This window comes from Erythrolamprus reginae, chromosome Z, assembly GCF_031021105.1.
Source record: "Erythrolamprus reginae isolate rEryReg1 chromosome Z, rEryReg1.hap1, whole genome shotgun sequence".
Lineage (NCBI taxonomy): Eukaryota > Metazoa > Chordata > Lepidosauria > Squamata > Dipsadidae > Erythrolamprus > Erythrolamprus reginae.
Window position 1 is genome coordinate 104,945,510 of NC_091963.1, and position 20,469 is coordinate 104,965,978.

The window sequence follows — 20,469 nt, forward strand, 5'->3', positions numbered from 1 at the left end:
GAAACAGGTTTTCAAATAGAAAAGAAAATTAAATATCTAGGGATTTGGTTTACGACAAGGTATTCTTCACTGAAAGAACTAAATTATACAAAATTATTAACAAAAACAAAAGAAGATTTAGAAAAATGGTCAAAGTTAAATCTATCCTTAATGGGAAGGATCAATACAATAAAGTCTAATATACTTCCAAGGTGGCTCTATCTCTTCCAAACAGCACCAATACAACTAAACAAATCGTTCTTTGCTAAAATAAATAAAATAATTTCTAAATTTATCTGGTGCAATAAAAAACCTAGAATAAACATGAAAGCCCTACAAGATTTAAGAACAAGAGGAGGATTCGGTTTACCCAACTTAGAAATATACTACCAAGCCACTAAATTACTATGGATTAAAGAATGGGTCAACCTTGAAAATCCTAGAATTCTAACAATAGAAGGCCACGATATAAATGAAGGATGGCACGCACATTTGTGGGAAAAAGAACACTCAAAACATTCTCACTTTAAACAACACCAAATTCGGAATACACTATTGACACACTGGCGGAAAGTCAGGAAAAAATACTATAATGAAATTCCCAGATGGCTATCCACTCTAGAAGCTCAAATTCATCCAAACATAATAAGCCAAGAACAAAAAATAACCTACGAAGCCCTATTAAACACTAAAGGAAGTCTTAAAACTAGAGAAAGACTTAAAGAGGAAGGTATAGTAATAGATTGGCTTCCATATTACCAAATTCAAAGCAGATATAAAAGGGACTTGGTACAATTTGGAATATGTAATAAACAAAATGAAATAGACAAAATATTGACAGGATCTGACAAAAAATTTATAACTAAAATGTATATTTATCTATTAAACTATGAAAACATTGAAGAAATTGTTAAACCTAACATGATATCTTGGATGACCAACTTTGGATATGCAATTCAGCTAGAAGACTGGGAAAAACTATGGTCAGTTAATTATAAGATGACTTTGTCAACACCATATAAAGAAAATCTTTATAAAATGTTCTTCCGATGGCATTATGCGCCAGCACGCCTAGCCAAAATGAATGTAAACATTAGTAACAAATGTTGGAAGTGTAAAAAAGAAGTGGGAACATACTACCACATATGGTGGCAATGTAACGAAGCAAAAAAAATTTGGATTCAAATTAGGGCATGGATGGAAGAAATATTGGGCTATAAAATTGAAATAAAACCGGAAATGTATTTATTAGGCATGATTAGAGGCAAACATAGCAAAGAAAATTACTACTTAATAAATCACTTACTTACTGCTGCAAGATTAGCATATGCACAAGTCTGGAAACAAGACAAGATTCCAAACAAAGAAACGGTAATTAAAAAAATATTAGACTGCGCCAAATTTAGCAAATTAACATACGAAATTCAAAACCAACAAAATAAGGACTATTACAAAGTGTGGGAAAAAATTTACAACTGGGTGGAAATCAAGAAAAAGGTATAGTAAATAGAATTGTTAAAAAATAAATCTTGTAAATACATTAAGTGTAAATGTTTAATGTTGTATTGTTTGATGTCTAAATGTTTGTAAGTCATATAAAATAAAATAAAAATATTAAAAAAAAAAAAAAAGATTAAGTCACTTTTCCCAGATTGTCTACAGTAGGAAACATGACTGAGTGTAGGACTGCAAATCTCCAAGCTTCCTAACTTTACCAACTCTCTTTTAAATAACTTTAAAGGAGAGTTGGGGAAGTTAGGAAGCTTGGAGATTTACAATCCTACACTCACTTGCTTTTGATGGGGTTGGTTCAGAAGAATGAATTAATAATTGCCTATCCTGTTTTGAGAACTATAATTATAATGATAGATTCGTTACAAGAGAGAAATGGAGATAGATACGTGCAATGCTAATTTGTCCGATAGTAAAATATTAAGCCATCGGTCTGTGTCAGATCTGATTGATATACAGATGTTCACACTTCCTGGATTTATGTATTCATTTGGGATTGGCAATTCCACCACTAAGTGATGCAACTGTTAAGCAAGACATCGCATTATTGTGACAGAATTATGACCTCACTTCTACCTCAGTTGTTAAGTGAATCATTCTGGATCATTGAACCAAACATTAATGACCACAACTTGTTATTTTACCACTCTTTTCTCTATTGACTCTGCTTATCAGAAACCAGCTATAAAGTGGGCAAATCACAGGACATTATGAGAGTTGTAAACTCCTGATTCCAGTTGTGAATTGACTGGACATGATTATGGAGACATTACAATGTCTTGTGTGAGAACCAGTCATAAAATTGTTTTTTCAGTGGTAGTGTAAGTTTGAATGGTCTCTAAATGGGGCAATTACTAAGCAAGGATTACCTGTATATATGAGATAGAGGGAGAATCACACACACACACCCAAAAAACCCCCAATGATAAGAATAGGGAAAATTGCAGAAGCAAAACAAAAACGTTATGCAAATGAACTGCGTGGAAGAACATAGGGCAAGATGAGGCAAATGGATTTTCTTGTTTTTTCTTTGAAGATGTTTCGCTTCTCATCCAAGAAGCTTCTTCTGATCTGACTGGATGGTGAGAGAATAGAAGGATTTATATTCCTTGCAGACAGCTGGTTATTTGCATCCTTTTAGAATATAAATCCTTCCATTCCCCACTGTATTGAGGTCAGGAATATTGAAAGAGTCTGTGGTTGGGTATTACTTCACTATTGTGGAATTGACTCTGTCATCTGCTCTTCTATCTGGCCATTCCTACTAGCCCAGGGGTCGGCAACCTGTGGCTCGGGAGCTGCATGCGGCTCTTTGAGCCCCCTGTCCCATCACTGGCTGGCCTTGCCCTCCCCTCACTCCCCTGGCTTGAGAAGGCAAGAATGACAACATGAATGAAGAAGCAGCCATGGCTGACTCTCTGGCGCTGGTTGAGGAACATAGCCACCACCGTCCAAGGCTCCTCTCGCTCTCACGACTCCCACACTGGCTGTGGTGGGGCCAGGAGTGCGCGCATCCCCAGGGAGAACCTCAAGCAAGTACCAAGCACAGCAAAGGTGCACTCGGAGGGCTGGCAGTGTGCAGCTGCTTGGTTAAGAAGGGACATTGGACATGGCATCTGGCTATTACCTTGCCCTGTCCCGTCATTCCACCCCCTCCCCCTGCAGCTCTTCAGGATGAGCGTAACCCCATCCTTCTCCTCTCATGTGGGATGCGGGGGGCACGACAATGTGATGCCCAGATCCTTAGGGCAGGAGAGAAGCGGCCCATCACACCACATTTGCGTGTAAGGAAGCCTTCACTTCCTAGTGCTTTGGCCTGGAAGTTCTGTCCTCCCCACTTGGCCGAAGAACTTCAGGGGTGGAGGGATGGGGCAGGACACGGCAAAGCAATGGCCAGATCCTTAAGACAGAAGAGGAGCTGCCCGCAATGACCCTCCTTAGACGAGCAGCTGCCCATCCTCCACATGCCCCTTTGAGGAGGGTCTGCCCACACATTTATTTATTTTATTTATTTGTTTATTAAATTTGCATGCCGCCCCTCTCCGTAGACTCGGGGCAGCCAACCAGGCAGTCATGAAGAGTGTCACCCGAAACACACAGAGAGAGAAGGGGAGGGGAGAGGGAGAAAGGAAGAGGAAGAGAGAGATGGGTGAGAAGGAAGAAAAAGACAGAGAGAGATGGGGAGAAGGAAAGAGGAAGAAAGATGAGAGGGAGAAAAAGAGATGGAGAGAGGGAAAAAGAGAGAGAGAGAGAGATACCTTTTTCTCGTAGAAAACAGACCCACAAAACCTGGGTAGGCATAGCTGGGTGTGTGTGTCATTTTTGCCTTCCTCCAGCCCTCAGCAGCAGGCTTCCCAAACCCTCTGTGTGCCCCATTTTTTGCAAAAAACAGGGTGCGCAGAGGTTTTTGGAGGGCTGCAGACTACTCCTGGGGACTGAGGAAAGGCAAAAGTGCCCCAATTTTTGCAACAAAATGGCCCATTTTTACAAAAAAGAGGGTGCACAGAGGGTTTTGGAGGCTTGCAGAATACTCCTGGGGGCCGTGGAGGACAAAAACTTCTTTTTCTTACTTACCACTTTGAAATCTTGGTGCATCTTATACACTGGTGCATCTTACAGTCCAATAAATGCAGTAATCTGCAGTAGTTCTATTCCGTATTTTTACTCTTAAAATATAGGGTGGGCTACAATGGGGCGAACCATTTATTATTCTGGAACCCAAAGATTATACCAAAGTCTCCAACTTATAAAGTTTATTGTCAGAACATTTGCGCCTGCTCGGGCATATATGACTGCTTTGCACAGAGAGAAAAACATCACCAGGTTGCAACGCCTTGGTCTCTTCAGCCTTGAAAGACGGCATTTAAGGGGTGACTTGATCGAAGTGTATAAAATCATGCATTGGATAGAAAAGGTGGATAGAAAAAAATTATTTTCTCTATCACACAATACTAGGACAAGGGGGCACTCCCTAAAGCTCATAGGTAAGAAAGTGAGGACACATCAAGGGAAATATTTCTTCACCCAGAGGGTCATTGGTTTATGGAATTCACTTCCAGAAGAGGTCATGACAGCTGTCAGCCTTGATAGCTTCAAGGCAGGATTAGACCGATTAGATAGATTCATGGATGCCAAGCATATAGATGGTTATTGAAATGGATGTCCAAGTTGTCCAAACAGCTGCCTCTATGTTGGTTGAGGCAGGCAGGATTTCCCTTGAGTACCACTTGTTGGGGATCAAGGGAAAGGGAGGGTCCTGCCTTCTCTTTTTGCTCAAGATCCCCATGGACAATTGGTGGGCCACTGTGTGACACAGAATGCTGGACTCGCTGGGCTTTGGCCTGATTCAGCATGGCTCTTCTTATGTTCTTACTATCTTTGCTTCATATTCCTCACATCAGCATTAGCCTAGGGCAGTGTTTCCCAACCTTGACAACTTGAAGATATCTGGACTTCAACTCCCAGAAGTCCCCAGCCAGCATTTGCTGGCTGAGGACTTCTGGGAGTTGAAGTCCAAATATCTTCAAGTTGCCAAGGTTGGGAAACACTGGCCTAGGGGATATGAGATGTTAACTATCCCAGTCTCCAGCATTCATTGTATCATTTTCCAGCCTAGTAAATGTCAGTTTATACTCTCAAGCCTCTTGGAGACTAATTCTTGCTTTTCTCCTTGATCTGTGTCCATCCATTTGTTCATTTATGTTCTATTGCCTGTAGTTCAGCTCCCCAGCTGGCTCTGATGCATGATGATGCTAAAGAATTCTTTGGCACAGCTCTTGTCTTATGGCTGCAGACCAGTGAAACAAGTCAAAAAGAAACAGAGAGGAGTATAGTATCCCTTGCCAGTAGTCATTTCCATGGATGTGAAGAAATTTCATACTGTGTGATTATTTGTTTGCTCTTTATACTTTCTTCTCCTCTTTTTTAAAATATTAACATATAATCATTAAACATTCATATTAACATATAATCATTAAACATTCACACAACACATAACAGTGTGCTCAGTGTCCTAAGTGCCAACCGCCACACAACATTCATACCCCTCCACCAAAATGGGGGCATGATTTCTATATTTCTATATTTCTCCGGGTCCCGTCGACTAAATAATGTCTCTGGAACCAACTCCCCCCGGAGATTAGAATTGCCCCCACCCTCCCTGTCTTTCGTAAATTACTCAAGACTCATTTATACCGCCAGGCATGGGGGAGTTGAGATATTCCTTCCCTCTAGGCCATTACAAGTTATGCATGGTATGTTTGTGTGTATGTTTGGTTTTATAATAAGGGTTTTTAGTTGTTTTATTATTGGATTGTCACATGCTGTTTTTATCATTGTTGTATGCCGCCCCAAGTCTACGGAGAGGGGCGGCATACAAATCCAATAAATAATAATAATAATAATAATAATAATAATAATAATAATAATAATAATAGTAATCCCTCGCTACTTCGCAGTTTATCTTTTGCGGATTCGCTATTTCACAGGTTTTCAAACGGGGCTTAAATCCATTAAATCCATTGAAAATTTTAAATCCATTAAAAATTCATAAAATTCTTCTACAGTACTACTGTACTCTATTAAAGAAACTGGTAGGATATCACATGTAGTTCCAGCTGAGAAACATTATAGAATTACTGTTTAATGCATAGGGTGGGGTTTTAAAAGTCCAAATACTCGTTAAATACCTTAAAAAAATCTTTCCTCTACTTCACGGAAATTCGTTTTTCACGGGTGGTCTTGGAACGCATCCCCCGCGAAAAATGAGGGATTACTGTATATCATTTTAACTCAAAAGCAATATATCTATTTACATATTATAAAGTAATTCTAATTTATTTTTTATACCTTGGTCTTGAATTCTACTAACCATATATCCTCTTACCTTGTCCCATCGTCCCATCAGTTCTCACAGATTAGTTTCACTGGCCGAATTCATCCTCTTATCAATAATCTCAAATTGAATATGATCCACCATGTACTGATACCAATCTTGTATTGTCCATTTTGTCGCATCCTTCCAGCCTAGGACTATTACCGCCTGAGTGCTTTCTATCACTGCTTCTTTTATTTCTCTAAATTCTCCCATCTCATTCCTTTTGACTAATACCGCCATTTCCTTTGCAATTGTCCATCGTATATTTAACATCCTATTAATATCCTCTTGTACTTCTTTCCAAAATTTCTGCACTACTGGGACATTTCCAAAACATATCCATTATCTTGACATCTGCCAACAAGTATTCTTAACATTCTGCTGAAAGTATGCAAGTTGAGCAGGTGTGTGATACCACTTATGTAGCATTTTCCTTCTCATTTCCCTAACCCTTATATTCTTGATTTTCCTTATATTCTCCGCTATTCTCTTCTCCTCTTAAGAAAACATGCCTGCTCAAAGCTAATATTCTTGCTCTTTGAAAGGACATCCCTCCTTAGAAACATAGAAACCTGACGGCAGAAAAAGACCTCATGGTCCATCTAGTCTGCCCTTATACTATTTCCTGTATTTTATCTTACAATGGATATATGTTTATCCCAGACATGTTTAAATTCAGTTACTGTGGATTTACCAACCACGTCTGCTGGAAGTTTGTTCCAAGGATGTACTACTCTTTCAGTAAAATAATATTTTCTCATGTTGCTTTTGATCTTTCCCCCAACTAACTTCAGATTGTGTCCCCTTGTTCTTGTGTTCACTTTCCTATTAAAAACACTTCCCTCCTGAACCTTATTTAACCCTTTAACATATTTAAATGTTTCGATCATGTCCTCCCTTTTCCTTCTGTCCTCCAGACTATACAGATTGAGTTCATTGAGACTATACAGATTGAGTTCATTGAGACTATACAGATTGAGCTCCTTAGGTTGAAAGTCAACATGTGGTTAAGGTAATGGAACAGGAACAAGGACAATTAGTTTCAGTCCTGCTTCATAGCTTGGCCAAGCCTCATTAGCTTATTTTAATTAGGTATTGGCAAAGCAGAATGCAAACATTATTGCATTATGTACAGGTAGTCCTTGCGGTTAACAACTCTTAAAGCCTTTTTGGCAATGTTGTTGAAGTGGGCTCTAGGACTTAGGTCATTGGATATGAGTACTCCAAGGTCTTTGACAGATCGAGGGTTATCAGTAAGTTAAATTCCTCCAAGTTTATATTTAGTATTCTGATTCTTTTTACCAATGTGTAAGACAGAGCATTTAGGGGTGGAGATTTGAAGTTGCCAGGTTTTAGACCATTCTGCTACGTGGTCACGGTCTTCTTACACTTCCATTGCAAGTATTTTGTATTGTGCTGTACAGCGTGGTGCACCTTTCTCGTCGCCTGAACTGCTTTCTGAAAGAAAGTATGCAGCCAAGCAAGCTAAAAAGTCCTACTAAACTACCAAACCTTCATATTTTCTTACAGTGCATGTACATCTTCTTGCACACTGTGAAAGGAACACCGTTTGAGACTCCTGATCAGGGGAAGGCTCGGCTGCTCACTCACTGGGAACAGATGGACTATGGAGTGCAATTCACAGCTTCCCGCAAGTTCTTGACCATCACACCAATCATACTGTGAGTACCAAAGAAACCCCGTGGTGGGAAATCCTCTTCTATGTCCAATTTCAGCATGAAGGGAATGCTCCAGTTTGCACTGAAACTGGGGAATTCAAACACTTGTTACCGGGGAGACCATTGAGAACTAGATGGGCTAAGTCAGTGGTTCTCAATCTTTCTAAATGCTGCGGCCCCTTAATACAGTTCCCCATATTGTGATGACCCCCAACCATAAGTCTAGCGCCAATTCTTCCAACAGAGCTTTAAGCTGATTGGCAGGAAGGTCAGAGGGACATCCCCACTGTAAACACCTGATTGGTTGGATTGTAAAAATATGTTCCAAGGCACCAGAATAGAAACTTTAGTTCCTAACGCCGTGGGAAATTTGTCTTTTCCCATGGTCTTAAGCAACCCCTGTGAAACAGTCGTTTGACTGCCAAAGGGGTCCCGAACCCCAGGTTGAGAACCACTAGGCTAAGTTATAGATACCTTGTAGTTATGTCAGGTGTAGATCAGTGTGGAATTACATTTTTCAGTCTCCCTCTTCATTGACCTTGCTGATGGAATTTTTGCCAAGATTTGTAGGTCAGCAGTTGGGGAAGGGGGATATTATACATTCCTAACCACTAGCTCACACCCTTAGTTTAAACCACATAACCTAAAAAACATAAGTGATTGCTGGATTAGATCAAGGCTTATCTATCCAGCATTCTGTTTCCTATATTGAAGCCATACATCTTGTTTCGGGGTAATGTGTGTATTGAATGTATGCTTAAATATGGTTTATCGAATGAACCCTAGTTCGCTAATTTGCACAAGACACTAATGGCAAAAAACCCCAAAACCACATGAAAGCATAGTGGGATGTGGGAAACCAGTTATCACTTTGTGTATTGCCCAATATAATGACAACTTGAAAACCAGTAGCAACTCATGAGGACGTTCTCTCTTCCCTTAGTTCATCCACAATCAATTCATCAATTTCTCTTCCTCGGGTTTAGCTCTTTGGAACCCCTGTCTCAACTAGACATTGTCATCCCATCTCGTAACAGTTTTGTGCATTAGTTCAGAATATATAAAACATACAGTGTTCCCTCGATTTTCGCAGGTTCGAACTTCACGAAAAGTCTATACCACGGTTTTTCAAAAATATTAATTAAAAAATACTTCATGGTTTTTTTCCCTATACCACGTTTTTTCCCCGCCCGATGACATCATATGTCATCGCCAAACCTTCGTCCGCCTTTAATAAATATTTTTTAAAATAAACTTTAATAAATAAACATGGTGAGTAATAATCTAAATGGTTGCTAAGGGAATGGGAAATTGTAATTTAGGGGTTTAAAGTGTTAAGGGAAGGCTTGTGATACTGTTCATAGCCAAAAATAGTATTTTTACTTCCGCATCTCTACTTCGCGGAAATTCAACTTTCGCGGGCGGTCTCGGAATGCAGCCCCCGCGAAAATTGAGGAAACAGATCAAAGGCAACAAGAGAAAATATTATTTTACTGAAAGAGTAGTAGATCCTTGGAACAAACTTCCAGCAGACGTGGTTGGTAAATCCACAGTAACCGAATTTAAACATGCCTGGGATAAACATATATCCATTGTAAGATAAAATACAGGAAATAGTATAAGGGCAGACTAGATGGACCATGAGGTCTTTTTCTGCCGTCAGTCTTCTATGTTTCTATGTTTCTATTCAAATTATCAGAATCTCTATTTTCTTCTTGCCCCTATTTCTATCTTCGGATGACAGTGGAAAATTGGTTTGCAAAACAGAAAAGATCAGTGAAGCCACTACAAAATATGTGCCTTTTTTTTTTTTTTGCACACTTTGCACACAAAAGGCTTTAATGCCTTTGCTTTGCTGCCTTCTAGTGGAAAGTATTAGCCAGGGGCTACACAGAATCAATAACCATGTAGGATTTCTTTTTTTTCTACCAACTCTTTTCTACCAACTCTTTAAAAAAATGCAGTAGACAGAATAGACTTGTAATTGCATGTAACTTTGAGACGTCATCTTGACTTGGCCTTTTTATTGGAGCACTCTATAATGGTTGGGATTTACAAAAATCATCGGATAGAATTAAAATACTGGTGATTTTCATTTAGCTACAATTGGGAAAGGCAGTTTGGTCACTGAAGCCTTACTTCAGCTTTCCTTCATAGACCTGCAGAGATCATAAATGTGAGGATTGGTTCCAAAGTTATTTTTTCACCCCCATCATACCTGCAAATATGTAACACAAATTTTGTTCCCAGCTTTTAAATGTTATATTCCAATTGCTTATGTCTAAAACAAATTAAAAATTGCTTACATTCATCATAAACTTCGCTTTTGTGAGCACGGCAACAAATATTATGCATTTTTACTATAGAAACAAACAATTTTGCATCTACAGTCAGACTAAGAACACTACAGTGATCCCTCGATTAGCACGGTCTCGATTAGCGCGAAACGCTGCAACGCGGTTTTTCAAAAAATATTAATTAAAAAAATAAAATATTAAAAAATAAAAAATAAGTCCACGCTAGTTCTCTCTCTCTTTCTCTCCCTGTTGCCGGCGTGGTATATGAGAGAGAAAGAGAGAGGCAGAGGTCGGGCGCATTACCGGGAGGTGGAGGCGGCGTGGGGACGCTGGGTGCCGGGGACACCGAGGAGGGGGTGGACGTCAACTGCGGGCGGGAGGAAAGCGAATGCCACGGGGCTGGGCTCGGCTCCCCCCTCGGCTCCCCCCCTTACCAGCCCCGCCGCGGAAGGCTCCATTCTGTTCCCTGAATGGAGACCGCCGGCCGCTCAATCGGGCCGGCAGGGAACAGAATGGAGCCTTCCGCGGCGGGGCTGGTAAGGGGGGGAGCCGAGGGGGGAGCCAAGCCCAGCCCCGTGGCATTCGCTTTCCTCCCGCCCGCAGCCGACTGATCGTGGGCTCCTTCGCAACCTCGGAGAGCTTCCTGGTTTTCGTGAGCTTTCATGCCCTGGAAGCTCTCCGAGGTTGCGAAGGAGCCCACGATCAGTCTCGGCTGCGGGTGGGAGGAAGGCGAATCCCCCGTGGGCTCCGTTACATCTTCCGCTGCCAGCCAGGCCATGCTGGCGGCAGCGGAACAATCGCTGGCTGTCAACTTTTCTTTTTAAAACTGGGCAGGAGCTGACTTGCCTCCCCAGTGCTAAAAAGAAAAGTTGACAGCCAGCGCTGCGACTGACGGAATGCTGAGCCTCCCGTTTTCTCTCCCCCCCCCTCGCCCCTTCGCCTCCCTGTGTTCCTAGGAGAAGTGCTGGGGATTGAGGCAAGACAGACCTTCTGCTCCTCACCAGCACTTCTCCTAGGAACAAAGGGGGGCGAAGGGGCGAGGGGGCGGAGAGAGAACGGGAAGCTCAGCATTCCGTCAGCCGCAGCGCTGGCTGTCAACTTTTCTTTTTAAAACTGGGCAGGAGCTGACTTGCCTCCCCAGTGCTAAAAAGAAAAGTTGACAGCCAGCGCTGCGACTGACGGAATGCTGAGCCTCCCGTTCTCCCCCACCTCGCCCCTTCTGGTTTCGGCGTTCGGCAACGGAGTCCGGCGCTGGGGCCATGCGGGGCTGCTCATCCAGGGGGGCGTGGACTGGCAAGTCGCCCTCCTTTCTCTTTCTTTCTCTCTCTTATACCACACCGGTAACAGGGAGAGAAAGAGAGAGAGCGGAGGGCACCTTGCCGGTCCACGCCCCCCTAGATGAGCGGCTCCGCACGGCAAGCGGCAAGCGGCAAGTGATCTTGGGGTTTCCCCTTTGCCTGGGCGGCGGGAAGACCAAGGGAAGGTTCCTTCAGCCGCCCAACACCTGATCCGCTCCGCAGCGCGGCAACGGGGAAACCCCATCTTCGGCTCCTCGCTGCTTCCGCGCTGCGGAGCAGATCAGCTGTTGGGCGGCTGAAGGAACCTTCCCTTGGTCTTCCCCGCCGCCCACACGCAAACTCCACCATCTGCGCATGTGCGGCCATGAAAAAAATGGCGCACATGCGCAGATGGTGTTTTTACTTCCGCATCCAGTATAACGCGGAAATCGGTTAGCGCGGGAGGTCTTGGAACGTAACCCCCGCGCTAACCGAGGGATCACTGTATATGCATTTCAAATTTGCACAGATTACCAAAAACTGTTCAGAAGTGTACTGTTTTCCAAGATTTACAATTATACTGCAAATCAGTTTCATGAATCAATCCCCAAATATAAATCGCCCATCATTTCGTTATATTGTCCTTGGTATCGGCGTTCAAAGTTCATAATGTCCTTGTGAAAGCGCTCGCCTTGCTCCTCTGAATAAGTTCCCATGTTCTCTTTGAACTTATCAAGATAAGCATCAAGGATATGGATTTTGAATGACATCCTGCAGCCCATTGCAGCATAGTTCTTTATCAGAGTCTGAACTTCCTCTGATCTGTGACTTGGACGATTTCATCTAATAAGTTCCATTGCTTGAGCCTTGATGTCAGAAGCTCAGCGTTGGACTTGGTGAGATCAAGGTCTCTGATCAGATTGTTGAGGTCTTTTTGGTTAGGGTAGTCTGGCTTCCGCTCCTCATCTGCATAGGAAGAGAAATCGTGATCTTCAATGTCTTCCACGGTGTCTGACCTGCTGCTTTCTTTTGAAGATGGTGTAGCGCTGTCTAGAAGTGTTGGTACAGGAAGTTCAGGGCAGTGTGGTACTGGGGCAATAGATGAAAGAATATCAGGGTCCATTACAGGCAGTGCATTTTTGCCAGTGCAACGTTTGGAAGGGTCCACCATGCAGAAGTAGCAATTTGTTGAGTGATCAGTCGGTTCACGCCAAATTCTTGGGATAGCAAAATGCATGGCTCTCTCCTCTCCCCTGTACCAACCTATAAGCAAACAAAATAAAATTTGGATTGAGAATTTAATTTAGGCCTATTTCACACTAATGACTAGTGATATTTACAATATTAACACAGTTAACCTGCTATTTAAGAGAGTAGCATTTATCTACTTACCTTCAAGAGTTTTCTTGCAGTGCTCACATGTGAAATGAGGAGCCCATGGTTTGTCTTGGTTACCAACAGGCATTTTATTTTATTTATTTATTCATTTGTCCAATACACAAATACATAGGAAGAAAAATAGACATGTGATAATATAAAAGAGGGTGAACGTGAACTTAGAGGAGAGGATATATGAAAGGAAGAGAATATATAAGATAGGTGAAAGAAAGGAGAGACAATTGGAGTACGCCCCTTACTGGCCTCTTAGGAACCTGGAGAGGTCAATCGTGGATAGTCTAAGGGAGAAGTGTTGGGGGTTAGGGGTTGACACAATTGAGTCCGGTAATGAGTTCCACGCTTCGATAACTCGATTGTTGAAATCATACTTTTTACAGTCAAGTTTGGCGCGGTTCGTATTAGGTTTGAATCTGTTGCGTGCTCTTGTGTTATTGCGGTTGAAGCTGAAGTAGTCATTGACTGGTAGGACGTTGCAGCATATGATCTTGTGGGTAATATTCAAATCGTGCCGAAGTATGTTTTTTAGGTCTCACACATCTTAGCAGATGCTTCCACAGAGAACTTTTTCTCTCTTGTCTTTATAAACTGGCCACATACGTAGCAAAATGTGTCTGCTGGATGTATGCAACCTCTTGATGCCATCTAAATAGACTAAATTGCTGTGTACTGTAAGGAAAAAGGATGTCTCTCCAAACTTGATAAAAATTGTCTTTATTCCGTGCAGTATTAAAGTACAAGAGTGTACTGAGGATTCAGCCGAGCAAGATTGATCACCCGGTACCAGAGTAACACACAATACAGTGGTACCTCGAGATACGAGTTTAATTCGTTCCGGACCTGGGCTCTTAAGTCGAGCAGCTCTTATCTCGAACGACTTTTCCCCATAGGAATTAATGTAAATAATTTTAATTGGTTCCAGCCCTCAAAAAACTCACAAATTTAGTCTAAATTATGCAGAAAGACATGTTTTTAATGAAGAAATGTACATGTACATATAAATGAATAATGAAGTTTCTTTCACTTAACTTGTAAACTTTCTTAAACTTTTAAATTTACATATGTTCAACTTCTCTGCCACCCAATCCTGTAGGACAGAGGTCCCCAACCCTTTTTGCACCAGGGACCGGCTTTAAGCGATCAAGAGAGGAATGGGTTAATGAATGGACGGAGGGTGGGAAGGAAGGAAGGAAAGAGGGAAGGGACAGGAACAGAGGAAGGAAGCAAGGAAACTTATGAAAGGGGAGAGTAAGAGAGGAATGAGTGAAGGGAGGGAGGGAGGGAAGAAGGTGGGAAGGAGAAAGAAAAGAAGAAATAGAGGAAGGGAAGGTAAAAGAGAGAAAGAAAAAGAGCAAGAAAGAAAGAAAGGACAGGAACAGAGGAAGGAAGCAAGGAAACTTATGAAAGGAGAGAGTAAGAGAGGAATGAGTGAAGGGAGGGAGGGAGGGAAGAAGGTGGGAAGGAGAAAGAAAAGAAGAAATAGAGGAAGGGAAGGTAAAAGAGAGAAAGAAAAAGAGCAAGAAAGAAAGCTGCAAGCACCCCCCCGAGCCCCCCAGGCCGGCTGCAACCTTTTAAAACACGCGCGCCGCTTCGCAGCTGTCTCCTGAAGCCGAACGCGGAAGTTAGCGTTTGGCTTCAGGAGACAACTCCTTGGCGCTTGTATCTCGAATTTGGGCTTGTAAGTAGAACAAAAATATCTCTCCCCTCCCAGCTCTTATCTCGAGTTGCTCTTAAGTAGAGCAGCTCTTATGTCGGGGTTCCACTGTATATACATTTACATTCCTAAATTCCTCCTGTAATGGGTGTGGGGTGAAGAATCTGAATAGATATTGAATTCACACCTGTCTGTCTAGGTCAATTCCCCTTTGTCTGTGGTGGCCATTGCCCACTTACTATGCAATCCCAATAAATTAGATCCTGTCTCTCCGTCTCTCAGGAAGGGCTATAGTGGCCCTATATAAGTCAACGGAGAGGGGCGGCATACAAATCTAATAAATAATAATAATAAATAATAATAATAACTGCAGTTATACAGCTACCTACAATTCTGTACAGTCCCAGAAAGTTCTAGATAATTCTGGACAGTTCTAGAAACTTCTTGATAGTTCTCACAATTCTAGAAGCTTCTTAAGTAACTTGAAATATTGTGAATATCCTTAAAAATAGATCAATTTCAAAATATCATTGTGCTGACCACAAAAGCAAAGTTTACAGGGAATAATAACTTTTTTCTATTCATTTAAGGTACAAACAATCAGGAAAACACACTTAACAACTGGGAACAATATTTTTTTTGAAAATTGTTACATCAATGCAGGAGATACATCAATTCTTGTCTCTAAACAAGAATTGCCTTTAATTAATAAGTAGAGCAAAAAAAGTTTGGTGCGCTTTAACTTATTTCATTGGATAAAAACTCACCAAATCTTATACAATTTAATAAAACATGCCGATCGTTTTGTTACCATCTATCAGATTGCTGGTAGTATTCCCCCACACACACACCTTTTTATTGCATATTTTTTATTGATTTTTGCATTTTAAATATAATATTTTTAAGCAGATCTACAGCCATATATAAATACTGTTATTGTATTTATGCAACTTGTACATCGTTTTTCCGTATTGTCTAATCCTGTGTCTTTGTCCCACATTGTCTCTTCAATTTCCAATTTTTAGTCCAATTACACCATTTTGTCCATACATCATAATATTCTGAGTCTTTTTGTCCTTTTAATTCAATGGTTAATTTATCCACTTTAGCACAGTCATATATTGTATCTTCTTCATTATCGTATTTTCCGTGGGTATTTGGGGATCCTCCCAATATTGTGCATGTACAATGCTGGCCACTGTTGTAATATGCAATATTAGATATTTGATATTTTGGGGGTGTTGACTTTTGATTATGTCCAGTAAGAAGAGTTCGGGAGTATATTCTACAGTTGTTTCTATTATATCCTGAAACCAGTCACGAATCCCAGCGACCAGTTAGGTCCCACAGAGTGGGACTTCTCTGGGTCCCGTCAACTAAACAATGTCATTTGGCGGGACCCAGGGGAAGAGCCTTCTCTGTGGCGGCCCCAGCCCTTTGGAACCAACTCCCCCCAGAGATCAGAATAGCTCCCACCCTTCTTGCCTTTCGTAAGCGCCTTAAAACCCACCTCTGCCATCAGGCATGGGGGAACTGAGATATTCTTTCCCCCTAGGCTTCTACAATTTATGTATGGTATGTTTGTATGTATGATTGGTTTTTAAAATAAGGGTTTTTAGCTGTTTTAGTATTGGATTGTCACATGCTGTTTTTACCACTGTTGTTAGCCGCCCGGAGTCTACGGAGAGGGGCGGCATACAAATCCAATCAATCAATCAATCAATCAATCAATCAATAAATAAATAAATAAATAAATAAATAAATTTTAATCCTTTTTTTTTTTTTTTGCTTTGGGGCATAGCCACCACATGTAAAAGAAGGTCCCCAACCCGCACTTTTGATAGTATCCAGTTGTGTAGGATAAAGGACAAATATTTTAAAGTATTGTAATCACTATTGTAAAACTGAAACTCCTTTTCTTTCCTTTCCAGTTATTTTCTTACCAGTTTCTACACTAAATACGACCGGGGACATTTCATCATCAACACTATTTCTTTGATGAGCGTCTTGATCCCTAAGTTGCCCCAGCTGCATGGTGTCCGTATCTTTGGAATCAACAAGTACTGAGGGTTTTTGTGTGTTTTTTTTGTGGTGGTGGGGGGGGAGGTTTGTCTCCCTTCCCCCTTTTTCTGGTGAGATGTGAACCAGATGAGAAACCCCACTTTCTTTGCTCTGGCTGCATCTTCAGGTTAGGATTGCAGGAGAGCTCTCTTTTTTTTTTCTCAATGGGTACTACATTGCACAGGATTGCAAAAACCAGCACAAAATAACCAGCTCTGGGCTTGCAAAGAGACCAGAGGAAGCTGAAATGTATGATAATTAATCTTGTTATTATTTCTTCTCAAGAATCTGAAAATAGATGCAGGCACGCATCATTTGTTCTCTGGTAGGGAAATGATTCTGGTTCAGAAGGATAATAAAAGCATCATTGATTTAAGATGATAGCAAATGCACTTTAACATCAAACTGTCCCATTGGGGGAGTTTGACTTGCTCGTTGAAAGGGCTATGTCAGAAATATCAAGCTACAGCCTATGAAAAGAATAGTCAGATTTCTCTCAATTCTTTATAAATACCTTTAATGAAGTAGAGGCAGGGTTAGGGTAGAAGAAGAAAAGAAGGAGGCAGAGGAAACGCTTGCCACTGGTTTTGCAGCCAGTGCTGCGGTTTAAATCCCAGCTTCCCCACTGGCATTTCTCGCCAGAGAATTATTGGGTGAAGGACTAGCCTCTTGGAGCACAAATGGTTTACTGTGAAGTTACATGAGAGCAGAGGTGAAGAAGACAAGGAATGTGGCTTTTAAAAAATCGGCCCCATTTCCAATATCTTCCTCTTTGTCAGAAATCCAACAGTAGTAATTAAATTATTAAGACCTGTTGTTGAATACTACTTATTTATGACCATGCTGAAACTCAGAAGCTAGTGTCTCTCATTACTCATTGCGATGTCTAGAAAAGGTGATGGATTTGTTTTCTTTGTACCTGCCGTCCATAGGGTGGAACAGATTTTGCATAAATATATCATTATGTTAAAATAAAAATGATCTTGTGTCTAGCAGCAATGACGCATCTAGCATGATACTTTTAAGGACTGCTTGCTGTTAACCTATTTCTCATGAACAGTGCTGGTTACTGTAAGAAAGGAAAATGGGTTTTTAGTTGGTTAACGTTGTTAACCTATCATTTCTTCAGGAAACTGCAAAAGGAAAAGGTCCATTTAATAACACAAGTTTCCTCAAACTTCCTACTTTCCCAATATGTTTCATGTTGATTATGCTAACTGGAGTGCTACATGAGTTGAATCTTCACACATCTAGAGGGGCATAATTTTGGGGAAACCTGCTACCTGGATGTTTTCCTTCTGCAGCTTTTCATTAGGGCGTAAAGAGAAGAAAGAAGAACAGTAGAAGTTTAATACATTAAGATATGAGGCATCAACTTTATATATAAAAAAAACCTCAGGCCACACTTAGGCATTGAAAGTACTTTGGGAAGGGTGACTTTTGATTATCAATATCTATAGATATATGAAGTTGCTTCTTATTGTTAAACATGCATCCTGTTAAGAGGAGTATAATTTAATGACCCCCTACTCCCCTGCAGATGTGCATATAGTTAGTTAGGAGAGGTGACTGCAGTGAAAATTAACATGGCTGGGATGTTTTTGGCATTATTTGTTCAAATTCTTAAAGATTGGTGCCTGACAACAGCTTCTATTGTTTTGCTAACTAGCCTACACATAGATGCTAGAGGAGCGAAATATAAAAATAAGCGGAAAATGTTTTTTTTTCAACTAGGTAATTAAATTCCTTTAACACTTCTCAGGAAATACTGTAGAAGCATAACTGAAGCCTTTCTTCTGCTTCCATAAAATCTAAGTAAAATAGATATTTCTTGTTAACAAATATTAATGTTAACATATTTTCTAATGAAACATATTCCAGAACATAAAAAGACACCTAAACGATAAAGTGTGAATTATATATACCATAATGTATGAAGCTTCAAAAATGATTATACATGGAGCTAAAAGGGAGAAAACCATAAGTTAAGTATGTGAAAAGAAGTGATCGTTTGGGGTTTTCATTTTCCTATTCATAATGACAATATTTATATTAAAATTGAAGCACTTAGTGCTTGAACCAATAAGCTAATCTAAAATTGAGCCATAACCCAATCTAACTGTATGTCCTTGAAGCTTCCTCTCCAGATATTAGATCAATCATCAAATACTAAAAGGAAGATAATTTATTCTTGCTTGATTAAATGTAAAAAAAAGTATACATGTTACATGAGGAATTCCTAATTCTCAACCCTGATCACAATGATCTAATCTTGGATAAAACTGCTCAAAGCCAACCACAGGTCACTTGTCCAGTTATTTAGAGAAGGCTTGGCAACTTTCTCCAATCTTTGATGCCATCATGTAAGATGACATGACAGCTCAAATGCGCTTCACATGAACTGTAGCGAGATTTTAAAATTTTGAAGGATTTTGGGAAGAGAGGAAGGACTCTCTTACAATTTGACAGGTGCTTTATTGCTGATTGTTAATAAAATATAACAATATTATCACTGATACTGACAATTGCACAAAGTGCCAGCACCTAAGGTTATACATTATGAAATCCGCTTTAAAATTAGACAGAATGTTTCAGTTGCAGTGGGTCCAGCTCAGGATTTATTATATAAATGAGCCTGTTTTGAACCCTCATTTTGGCTAAATGAACTGAAGACTGCCCAAATGTACTGGCGAGGTTATTTCACTAGGGAAGGTTTATTGAAGGCCAGAGAGGAAGAATGGCTTTTCCTAATGTAATTCTTCTCTGATAGGCATGATACTCCAAATTCAGTACTATGTTTCCATGAAAATAAGACCTTGTCTTATATTTTTTGAAGCCAGAAATAAGTGCTTAGATTTATTGCCATGCACTCAAAAGCCTAGTGGGGCTTATTATCAGGGGATGTCTTATTTTGGGGAAAAACAGGGTACATCTGGCAAAATACAGGTAGTCCTCAACTTACAAAAGTTTATTTAGTGACCTTTTAAAGTAACAACGGCACTGAGAAAAGTGACTTAAGATTGTTTCTCTACAATATTTGCAGTATCCCCATGATCATGTAATCAAAATTCAGATGCTTTGCAACTTGTTCATACTTATGACAGTTGTAGCATCCCAGGATCATGTGATTACTTTTAGCAACCTTCTGACAACTCAAGTCAGTGGGGAAGCCAGATGGACTTAACAACCAGGTTACTACTTCAGTGATACCACTTAGCAACAGTGGCAAGAAATGTCATAAATGTTAACTCGCTTAACAAATTCTTACTTAACAATGTAAATTTTGGGCTCAATTGTGGTCCTAAGTTGAGAACTACCCGTAGCAAATAACTTTGGATGCTGCTCACCAAAATCCTAGCATAGTTGAGATTCTGCACTGCTATGCATTTCATTATGTCCCGTTTTTATGCATGTGTAAGACTTCCTTCACATCCTGGTGCCTCCAAATGGATTGAGCATCTCTCATTCCCATGATCCTCCTGCCAGCATGTCCTTCAGATTGTAAGTCAGAAAACATCTGGACGAACCTGGATTGCGGAAAGTTTGACAAATATATATCTTCAAAACAAAGTACTTTTAAGTATCCGTAAAAAGAGAACATAAGAAGAATTAAGAAGCATTGGAAAAAAAGCAGAAAGAAGAACTTGTTCCACTTTTCTTCCTTTAAAATTGTTTGTGTAATGTTTTTAATGTGTGGTTTGGTTCTTTACTTTGCTTATGTGGGGGCTCTTTAAATGAA

General features: G+C 40.5%; 1 protein-coding gene across 3 annotated transcripts in view; it reads left to right on the forward strand.

Annotated features, from left to right (window-relative positions):
* ORMDL3 (ORMDL sphingolipid biosynthesis regulator 3) overlaps positions 1–17,729 on the forward strand; it is a 45,983-nt gene extending 28,254 nt beyond the window's left edge. For all 3 annotated transcript variants that reach the window (XM_070730038.1, XM_070730039.1, XM_070730041.1), the window contains 2 exons: positions 7,898–8,049; positions 16,601–17,729. In XM_070730038.1, the coding sequence (XP_070586139.1) occupies positions 7,898–8,049; positions 16,601–16,736 (288 nt within the window). In that variant the 3' untranslated portion in view covers positions 16,737–17,729. The remainder of the gene's footprint in view (positions 1–7,897; positions 8,050–16,600) is intronic.
* Positions 17,730–20,469: the final 2,740 nt, after the last annotated feature.